This window comes from Macaca fascicularis, chromosome 20 (assembly GCF_037993035.2).
Source record: "Macaca fascicularis isolate 582-1 chromosome 20, T2T-MFA8v1.1".
NCBI lineage: Eukaryota > Metazoa > Chordata > Mammalia > Primates > Cercopithecidae > Macaca > Macaca fascicularis.
In genome coordinates, this window is record NC_088394.1 from 26,526,831 (window position 1) to 26,537,803 (window position 10,973).

The 10,973-nt window shown below is 52.5% G+C and overlaps 1 protein-coding gene across 4 annotated transcripts in view; it reads left to right on the forward strand.

Annotated features, from left to right (window-relative positions):
• The window catches only part of IL21R (interleukin 21 receptor), a 48,524-nt gene extending 44,415 nt beyond the window's left edge, over nt 1-4,109 (forward strand). For all 4 annotated transcript variants that reach the window (XM_074026826.1, XM_005591521.5, XM_045381677.3 and 1 more), the window contains one exon: nt 2,498-4,109. In XM_074026826.1, coding sequence (XP_073882927.1) covers nt 2,498-3,247 — 750 coding nt within the window. In that variant the 3' untranslated portion in view covers nt 3,248-4,109. The remainder of the gene's footprint in view (nt 1-2,497) is intronic.
• Nucleotides 4,110-10,973: the final 6,864 nt, after the last annotated feature.

The following is a 10,973-nucleotide window of genomic DNA, read 5'->3' on the forward strand; positions in this document are numbered from 1 at the left end:
TGGACTGCTTGAGGCCAGGAGCTCCAGAACAGCCTGGGCAACACAGGGAGACCCCCACCACCACTCCACCTCCCCGTCTCTACCAAAACTTTTAAAATCATTCAAGCGAGGTGGTGCACGCCTGTAGTCCCAGCTACTCAGGAGGCTGAGGCAGGAGAATCGTTCACAGGCTGCAGTGAGCTATGATCACACCACTGCACTCCAGCCTGGCCAACAGACAGAGACCCTATCTAAAAAAAAAAAAAAATCAAAAAGAAAGAGTAAACAAAATAATGCAGAATTGACCCAGCCCAAGGAGCCAGACTGGGAGAGGGGGTGAGGCTGGTGGTCTTTTGAGTCACAGATTGCCCCCGTGGTCCTTTCTTAGGTGCCCTTAACCTGGGTTGGAGAGGGAGTGGGTTCTGGGAAGGGTCTGGCCCCAACGTTCGCCAAGCCTCCAACTCGCCACCTCCCGCCAGCACCCACAGGTTGTCTGTGCCCATTTACAGCCCTGTCACCCACCCTGCAGCAGTGGGAGGGGCTGCCGCAGAGAGGATGTGGTGAAAGAGGTGGGAGGGGCAGCCCCACCTGCTGCAGCTGAGCCTGAAAGTCAGACAGTGCAGACCTAGAGCATTGATTGAGCTCCTGCTGTCTGCCTGGCGCTGTGCTGGACACCCTTCCTGCCTCACTCATTCTCATATTCACAGCAGCCCCTGCGGAGCGGATGTTCTACTGCCCCCAGGGCACCCACGAGGAGGCCAAAGCTCAGAGTGGGCAGAGAGGAACCTGGACTCTCACCAACATAAGACCCACCCTTTTCTCTTCCCTAAAGCTTAAATATCACATTTATTTTGGGTTGATTTTTACCAATACTCCTATAGCACTTGCCATATACCAGGCAGTCCCCTAGGAGCATCATAAACAGTGACTCATTTAACTCTCACGATGACTCTATGGATGGGTGCTATTATTAGGTCCATTTTACAGATGAGGAAACTGAGGCACCGAGAGGGTAAGTAATTGGCTTAAGGGCACACAGCTGAGAAGTGACTTTAAATCAGTGGTGGTAGTCACATCACAGTTCTGAGATGAGTTTTTGAGGAAGATGAGCTCAAAACAGGGAGATTCCCATTCTCTGGGATTTTCCTTGCCAATTGCATGAGGATTCTGGTGTCATGAGTGGGAGTCTGGACAGGGAAGGGAAGGGGAGGGTCCTTCAAGTTTAAGGGCCACCGCCTCAGCCAGCATCACTCACATCCTTTATCCTCAAAGTATACAAAGGCCTTTCCAAGTGGCTTTTCACTGATCCACTCCACTCATTCATTTTATTAATAGACATTTATTGAGCACCTACTGTGTGCTAGGTACTGGGGCTACAACCATGGACAGAAGAGACAAGACTTATGCCCGGGGGCCAAGTTTCTGTCTGGTGGTGACACATAAACCAGGAGAGTGCTAGGTTTCAAGAAGCATCAAGGAGGAGGGAAAGCAGGAGATGGCTCAGGGGTACCTCAGACGTCAGGCCCTCCTGCCCCCATGTCTCCTTGACTCAGGAATCTTGGCCCCTGCTTGGGCTACGGGACCACCAGTTGGCTGAGTGATCACACTACTAAGGGTAGCAACTCCCTTCTACAAGTAGGGAAACTGAGGCACAGAGTAGGAAGGGGACACCAGTGGGGCCCCCACTAGGGTAGGAGCACATCACGGTCCTGATTCCTCACTCTCTCTCTCTGTCTCTCAGTGTCTTTGTCTATCTTCACGTCTCTGTCTTTCTCTCTCGATGTCTCTTTGTCTTGTCTCTGTGTCTGTGTCTGTCTTTCTGTCTGTTTAAACCCTCACCTTGGCTGGGCGCGGTGGCTCACACCTATAATCCCAGCACTTTCGGAGGCTGAGGCGGGTGGATCACCTGAAAGCAGGAGTTCAAGACCAGTCTGGCCAACATGGTGAAACCCCATCTCTATTAAAAATACAAAAATTGGCCGGGCGCGGTGGCTCAAGCCTGTAATCCCAGCACTTTGGGAGGCCGAGACGGGCGGATCATGAGGTCAGGAGATCGAGACCATCCTGGCTAACACGGTGAAACCCCGTCTCTACTAAAAATACAAGAAAATTAGCCGGGCGAGGTGGCGGGCGCCTGTAGTCCCAGCTACTCGGGAGGCTGAGGCAGGAGAATGGCGTGAACCCGGGGGAGCGGAGCTTGCAGTGAGCCGAGATCGCGCCACTGCACTCCAGCCTGGGCGACAGAGCGAGACTCCGCGTCAAAAAAAAAAAAAACAAAAAACAAAAATTAGCCGAGTGTGGTGACAGGCGCCTGTAGTCCCAGCTACTTGGGAGGTTTAGGCAGGAGAATCACTCGAACCTGGGAGGCAGAGGTTGCAGTGAGCCGAGATGGTACCACTGCACTCCAACCTGGGCGACAGAGCCAGATTGTCTCAAAAGAATAAAAGTAAAAAAATAAATAAACCCTCACCTTACCCTCATCCTGTGCTAAGACTCTCTCTCTTTTTCTCTTTCACAGAAGTGGGTCGGTGCTCCCTTCACTGGCTCCAGGCTGGAGTTGGGACCCTGGAGCCCAGAAGTGCCCTCAGCCCTGGAGGTGTACAGCTGCCACCCACCACAGAGCCCCGCCAAGAGGCTGCAGCTCACGGAGCTACAAGAACCAACAGAGCTGGTGGAGTCTGACGGCGTGTCCAAGCCCAGCTTCTGGGCGACGGCCCAGAACTCAGGAGGCTCAGCTTACAGTGAGGAGAGGGACCGGCCGTACGGCGTGGTGTCCATCGATACAGTGACTGTGCTAGATGCAGAGGGGCCATGCACCTGGCCCTGCAGCTGTGAGGATGACGGCTACCCAGCCCTGGACCTGGACGCTGGCCTGGAGCCCAGCCCAGGCCTAGAGGATCCACTCTTGGGCGCGGGAACCACAGTCCTCTCCTGTGGCTGTGTCTCAGCTGGCAGCCCTGGGCTAGGAGGACCCCTGGGAAGCCTCCTGGACAGACTAAAGCCACCCCTTGCAGATGGGGAGGACTGGGCTGGGGGACTGCCCTGGGGTGGCCGGTCGCCCGGAGGGGTCTCAGAGAGTGAGGCGGGCTCACCCCCGGCTGGCCTGGATATGGACACGTTTGACAGTGGCTTCGTGGGCTCTGACTGCAGCAGCCCTGTGGAGTGTGACTTCACCACCCCCGGGGACGAAGGGCCCCCCCGGAGCTACCTCCGCCAGTGGGTGGTCATTCCCCCGCCACTTTCGAGCCCTGGACCCCAGGCCAGCTAGTGCGGCTGACTGGCTGTCCAGAGCTGGCCAGGCCACTGGGCCCTGAGCCAGAGGCAAGGCCACTTGAGCTATGATGTGAAGACACATGTAGCCTTTGGTCTCCTGGATGGGCCTTTGAGCCTGATGTTTACAGTGTGTGTGTGTGTGTGTGCGCGCGCGTGCACGTGCATATGCGTGTGTGTGTGTGCATATGCATGTGTGTGTGTGCATATGCGTGTGTGTGTGCATATGCGTGTGTGTGTGTGCATATGCGTGCGTGTGTGTGTGTCTTAGGTGCGCAGTGGCACGTCCACCTGTGTGTGATTGCATGTGCCTGTGGGCCTGGAATAATGCCTGTGGTACTCCATACATTCACCTGCCCTGTACATATCTGGGCCCACGGAGCTCACCCATGTGCACGAGTGTGCACAGAAAACATGTCTGTGGTCAACAGATGACAACAGTCATCTTCCCTTCTAGGGTCTTGTGTTGCAAGCTGGTCCACAGTACCTCCGGGGCTTTGTGGGATCAGGGCATTGTGTGACAGAGGCCGAGTCCAGCCCTCCAGCTTCTGCCTCCAGGAGCTGCAAGAAGTCCACGTTGTTCCTTATCACCTGCCAGCAGGAAGGGAAAGGGGATGGAGTGAGCCCACAGTGACCCCGGGAATGGGAAGATTTTGGGTGGCCCATGGATGAAGGTCTGAATACCGACTCTGATACCTTCTGGCTGTGCTACCTGAGCCAAGTCGCCGCCCCTCTCTGGTCTAGAGTTTCCTTGTCCGGACAATGGGGAAGGCATGACCCACCTGGGGGAAATTGGCAATGTCACCCATGTACAGTACACAGCCCAGAGCAGACCCTCAATAAACGTCAGCTTCCTTCCTTCTGTGGCCAGAGCCGAGGCGGGCGGGGGTGAGAACATCAATCGTCAGTGACAGCCTGGGTGCCCGAGGGGCCATCCCACTTGCAGAGGGCCACTCAGGGGATTTCCAGGCTTAAAATCAGTCTGTTTCATCTCGTGGAAACAGCTCCCCACCAACCAAGATTTCTTTTTCTAACTTCTGCTACTAAGTTTTAAAAAATTCCCTTTATGCGCTCAAGAGATATTTGTTAAACACCAATTACATAGCAGGCCAAGGCTCATGGGACCCTTCCCCCGTGGCATTCATGGAGGGAGGGTGCAGGCCAGAACCATGCAGTGTGCTCCAGCCACATGTCCTGCTGGGCCCCCCACCCCGCCCCAGTTCAGTCCTGCATCTTACTTGTTCATCCTGGATAACTGAAGGGAGGTCAAGTTTTTTGTCATTGATTTGTCAGAGAACCTGTTGAAGTGTGAATTAAGAAGCTAAGAAAATACTTCTTAGCAACATTTTCTTTTTCTTTTTTTTTTTCTTTTGAGACAGAGTCTCACTCTTGTCGCCCAGGCTGGAGTGCAGTGGTGCACTCTCGGCTCACTGGAAACTCTGTCTCCCCGGTTCAAGCGATTCTCCTTCGTCAGCCCCCGGGTAGCTGGAATTACAGGGACCCACCACTACACCTGGCTAATTTTTGTATTTTTAACAGAGCTGGGGCCACCCTGGCCCGGCCCCGTCTTCCCCAAAGGTCAGACTGCAGGCTGCAGGGCCGCGCTGGAGGAGCCGGCTCTGGCTCTCTCATGCTTTTGGAGCAGGGTTGCGTTGGAAGTCAGCAGAAGTCCGTCCTGCTGAAGGCTCCTTCATTTCTCATCTGTGAAATGGGGTGGTTGGGAGAGGTAGCTGAGAGAATGCATGAGAGTCCTTGGTGCCTGGCAGGAGGCTGGAAGGTTTTAGAACACTGATGGTTATAAGAGTGGGACTGTGAGCCTGGGATCCAGGGGTGTGAGACTTGGACGGGAGCACAAGAGTAGAAGCACAGCTTCTGCACGGTGGGGGCAGCCCTCAGCACCCCCTGCACCTGCACCCTAGGGACTCTTGGGTCCAGATGTGCTGTGGTTTTCACACCTTCTTGGGGGCAACAGGTTCCAGGAGCCACCTGCAGGTGTCACCTGAGCCCCAGGCTCCCAGGAAACCAGCGCAGCTCTCCTGCACCCAGAGCTTGCTGGGTGGGGGAGGGGAACACAGATGGCTGGGGAGGGCCTGACTGAGGCCAGACTGGGGGGCTCTGGACTGGGGCAGACGAGGCTTCTCAGGATCCCACCTTTGAAGGGAACTCAGTCCATAAACACAGAGGAGCAAAGTTGGAGGCCAGGTGCAGTGGCTCACACCTGTGATCCCAGCACTTTGGGAGGCCAAGGCAGGTGGATCACTTGAGGCCAGGAGTCCAAGACCAGCCTGGGCAACATAGCAAGGCCCCATCTCTACAAAAATTATTATTTTTTAAAAAAATTAGCCAGGCGTGGTGGTGCTTGCCTGTAGTCCCAGCTGCTCAGAACGCTAAGGTGGGAGGATCGCTGGAGCCCAGGAGTTTGAGGCTGCAGTGAGCTGTGTGATTGCACCGTTGCACTCCAGCCTGGGTCACAGATCAAGACCCTGTCTCTTAAAAATAAAAGTTGGAGACGAGAGCTGGCTCATCACCTGAAAGGACGGATTAGTAGGTAGGAGGGTGGGTGGAGGATGGTTGAATGTGTGGATGGATAGGAGGATGGTATTAAGTTGGTGCCAAAGTCTTTGCTATTACTCTTAATGGCTTTAATAAAGAACTTGAAGGAAGAACGGTTGGTTGGATAGACAGAGATAAACGCATACTGGAAACAAAGTAAAGATAAAACACAAGTCATACCAGGCCAGCAACTCTGTCTATTTTGTTCACTTTGTCTATGTCTTATTTGTTCATCCTGGATAACTGAAGGGAGGTCAAGTTTTTGTGATTGATTTGTCAGAGAACCTGTTGAAGTGTGAATTAAGAAGCTAAGAAAATACTTCTTAGCAACATTTTCTTTTTCTTTTTTTTTTCTTTTGAGACAGAGCCTCACTCTTGTCACCCAGGCTGGAGTGCAGTGGTGCAATCTCGGCTCACTGCAAACTCTGTCTCCCCGGTTCAAGCGATTCTCCTTCTTTAGTCTCAGCCTGGCACATAGTAGGCACTCAATAAAGCCTGATTTGTAGCATTTGCTTATTTCCATGGTGTAATTTAATGCTCCTGATTTGAGTCTAAACACAGAGTTGGGAAGAGATATGCACAGTCCGCTCTCTTGGCTGGTATGAGTGAGGCCCAGCTCACTTACCGATGGTAGCCCAAAGAGAACATCAAGAGGAGCAGGGGGCTTCAGGGAGGAGGTGGTGTTGGTTGGACTTTGAAAAATGAATAGGAGGCTGGGAGTGGTGGCTCATGACTGTAATCCTAGCACTTTGGGAGGCCGAGGTGGGCAGACCATTTGAGGTCAGGAGTTCGACACCAGCCTGGGCAACATGGTGAAACCCAGTCTCTACTAAAAATACAAAAATTAGCTGGGTGTGGTGGTGCATGCCTGTAATCCCAGATACTCAGGAGGCTGAGGCAGGAGAATCTGGAAGACGGAGGTTGCAGCGAGCAGAGATTGCACCACTGTACTCCAGCCTGGGTGACAGAGTGAGACTACATCTCAAAAAAAAAAAAAAAAAAGAAAAGAAAAAAGAAAAATGAATAGGAGTTTTAGATGTACCAGCTAGTTGGGGCAGAGGGAAGAGCTTGGACAAAGGCCTGGAGGTATGACCAAGGGTCAGGAGCAAGAAGGACGGGGGTGGCTCCTTGCCCTCCAAAGACCAGGCCAGAATTGCTGACAAGCCTCACTTAAGAGGAAGGGGGACCAATAGCAACATCACTTTGCCAGCTGCCGCATTCCTCACCTTGCAAGCTCTGAGGGGCAGAGTCATCCATTTGACAGATGAAATGAAGGCACACCTCAGGCTGGTCACCTGCCTGAGGTCACACACTGAATGAGTGGTCAGAGTTGGAACCAGAACTCTGGGCTCCTGATGCCAATTTCAGCTCTTTTTCACCTTGCCCTGCTGGAAAGTACCTAGATTAAGAGGTGAGGAAGGTTTAGCAGACCCCTGTGGGTGCCTGTTGCATCTGCCTGTGCAGAAGTTTGGAGATGTGGCCGACCCCAGATCTGCGAGTGGCTACGTGACCCAGGCCTGCCCAATAGGACATTTCTTCCCCCTGGCAATGGTACAGTTTAAGGACAGACATACCCTAGCTGGTCCATACTCTCTTTCTGCTTGGATTACTAAGCTGTAAGGAGGGTACTGGGAGGGGCAGCTAGAAACACACAAGAAAGCAGAGCTGAGAGATGGAGACATAGTCCCAGTAATAGCTCTTGAGATCCTGGATCCAGCCATGCCTGAAACCATGTTTCTCCTGGACTGTTTAGATACATGAGTATGTAAGTCATTACGCTATTCACCAAATATTTCCAGCTTTTGGCCTTCGGGGCACATGGCAGGGTTGTACCTCCTGACCCTCTGTAGCCAGATGGGGCCATGTGACTGGCTGGGACTGGGCAGTTGTGAGCAGAAGTGATAAGTCTCACTTCTGGGCAGAGCATTTTTCAGATGGCTGCCACTCCCCCTAGGGGGTTTTTCCTCACTGTCACAGAGACGGATGATGATGGTGACTGCTCCATCTGCCTGGGCACCTGGGCCCTTGAGTGAGGAGATACAGACTGAAGTTTCAGTTCACCTGTGATAGACATGTGTCGTGAGCAAGAAATCAATCCTTTGTTGTTCTAAGATGGGGTTGTTTCCTACCACAGCGTAATCCTGCCTACCCTAGTTGAATCAGTGAGTTGATAAGTTTCCTTTTTATGCTTAAGCTGGTTTGAGGTGGGTTTCTGTCCCTTGCAGCAGAAAGTGTTCTAGCATTATTCTGATATTATCCCCACAGTAAGGACTCTGCTTCCAATCTAAGGAAGGACCCTGTATTAGTCCTTGTGTCACTATAAAGAACTACCAGGCTGGGCTGGGATCACGCCTATAATCCCACCACTTTGGGAGGCCGAGGCAGGCGGATTCCTTGAGGCCAGGAGTTCAAGACCAGCCTGGCCAACATGGCAAAACTCCGTCTCTACTAAAAATACAAAAATTAGTCCGGCATGGTGGCACATGCCTGTAATTCCAGCTACTCAGGAGGCTGAGACACGAGGATCGCTTGAATCTGGGAGGCAGAGGTTGCAGTGAGCTGAGATGGTGCCACTGCACTCCAATGTGAGTGACAGAGAGATCCTGTCTCAAAAAATAAAAGTAAAAAAGAGAAATATCAGGGACTAGGTAATTTACAAAGAAGCTTAATTGGCTCACAGTTCTGCAGGCTGTGCAGGAAGCATGGCACCAGCATTTATTCTGGGTGAGGCCTCAGGCAGCTTCCAATCATAGCGGAAGGTGAAGGGGGAGCCTGTGTGTCACCTGGCAAGATCTGGAGGAAGACAGCAAAGTGGGAGGTCCCAGACTCTTTTAAACAACCAGATCGCCGGGCATGGTGGCTCACGTGTGTAATCCCAGCACTTTGGGAGGCCGAGGTGGGCGGATCACCTGAGGTCAGGAGATTGAGACCAGCCTGAGCAATATGGTGAAACCCCATCGCTACTAAAAAAAAATACAAAAATCAGCCGGGCTTGGTGGTGTGTGCCTGTAGTCCCAGCTGCTTGGGAGGCTGAGACAGGACAATTGCTTGAACCCAGGAGGCAGAGGTTACAGTGAGCCGAGTTCCCACCACTGAACTCCAGCCCGGGCAACACAGCAAGACTTCGTCTCAAAAAAAACCCAGATCTCCCATGAAGTGACTGAGTGAGAACTCACTCATCACCAAGGGAATGGTGCTAAGCTGTTCAGGATCCAATCACCTCCCCACAGGCCTTACCTCCAACATTGAGAATCACAGTTCAACATGAGATTTGGAGGGGACAAACAGCCAAACCACATCACCCTGTTCAAAGGCCCCAGAAGACCAGGCTCTAGCACCTCTCATGAATGACCTAGGGCAAGTCATTTGCTGTCACCGAGCCTCAGTTTTCTCTTTTATAAAGTAGAGGTTAGGAATAAGTCTCTCGGCTTGCTCTGTGAATGAAAAGAGAGGGTGGAACAATCCCTTATTAGATGTCAGTTGTCTTTTTTTTGTTGTTCGTTTGTTTTGTTGTTTGGTTTTTAGACAGAGTCTCACACTGTTACCCAGGCTGCAGTACAATAGCGCAATGTCGGCTCGTTGAAAACTCCACCTCCCAGGTTCAAGCAATTCTCCTGCTTCAGCCTCCTGAGTAGCTGGGATTACAGGCCCCTGCCACCGCACTCGGCTAATTTTTGTATTTTTAGTAGAGACGGGGTTTCACCATGTTGGTCAGGCTGGTCTCGTACTCCTGATCTGAAGTGACCCACCCTCCTCAGCCTCCCAAAGTGCTGGGATTGCAGGCGTGAACCACTGCGCCCGGCCAGAGGTGCGCTGTCTTTCTATCATCACCTTGAGCTAGGCTCCAGGTCAGAGAAGAGGGCTGTGGCCCCTGCCCTTCCCAGTCTCCTTCCCAGAGAGTTCATAAATGCTTCCCTCCAGAGGCCTTGAAGCTTTCATTGCTCTCTGCTGGGATTCAAAGAACACATAACCCCAGCTCTCCAACCATCGACAGTTCCTGAAAGATCTCAGTCTGGGATGCTGTCTGGGGGTCCTAGATGCTTTAACGACGGAAGGAGACAGAGGGAAGTGAAGGCCCAGAAAAAGGCAATGATTTGCCTGGAGTCCATCATGCCCTGCTCCATTCCTGAGCTCCTTTTGGCCCCCCTGCTGGAGGTGAAAGCCCCTTCCTCCCTCCTATCTGGGGATGTTGTTTGCCTCGGTCCGGCTGCTGGCCCCATGGTATGGCACAGCCCTGCACAGCCCGCCCAGCCCCAGGTGCACCGGCAGAACCCAGGAAGGGGACTTCTGGTGGAAGATGGAGCAGTGAGCACATGCACTTCCCCTCCTGGGAGCCCATTCCACTGACAGTAAAGGAAGCAGGCACTTCCTTTAAACTCTCGACAGGGAAGAACAAGGAGAGGACTCATCTGCCATCAGGAAACACTGACGCATTCATGCAAGATGAGAGGATGGAGTCAAGTGTGCTCTGACGTCACCTTCTCCACGTTGGGTTGGGCCCTTTATTCAAAGTGCAACACCCCACTGCCTGGTTTTGTTTTTTCCATCACACTTATTATATCCTCTTATACATCTGTGTTATTTATCCATCATATTTACTGTCTACCCCACTAGAGCAGGGATCTGTCTCTGCTGGGTCTCAGAGCCTAGAATAGTGCCTGGTAAAGAGCAGGTGTTCAAAAACATTGAATGAGTGAATGAATGAATGAATCAATCAATGGTAGAGCAGTGACTGGCAAAGCAGTATGCAGAGAGGAGGGAACCATCTGCCCCAGACCTAGAAAGGGCATGGAATGAGGTGTGCAGATGAAACAGGGCCGCGTCCTGGGGAGTCTGTAATCAGAGCCAAGAGCCCTTCCTTTATTGCTCAGACCATGGGGCAATCATAGGTCTTCCCCCTGTGTCTAAGAGTGACAAATGTGAAGGTTTTTCTTTCAAAAATCGATGGCCCCAGGCCAGGCACAGTGGCTCACGCCTGTAATCCCAGCACTTTGGGAGGCCGAGGTAGATGAATCATCAGAGGTCAGGAGTTCAAGACCTGCCTGGCCAACATGGCGAAACCCCGTCTCTACTAAAAATACAAAAAGTAGCTGGGTATGGTGGTGGGTGCCTGTAGTCCCAGCTACTCTGGAGGCTGAGGCAGGAGAATCACTTGAACCCAGGAGCTGGAG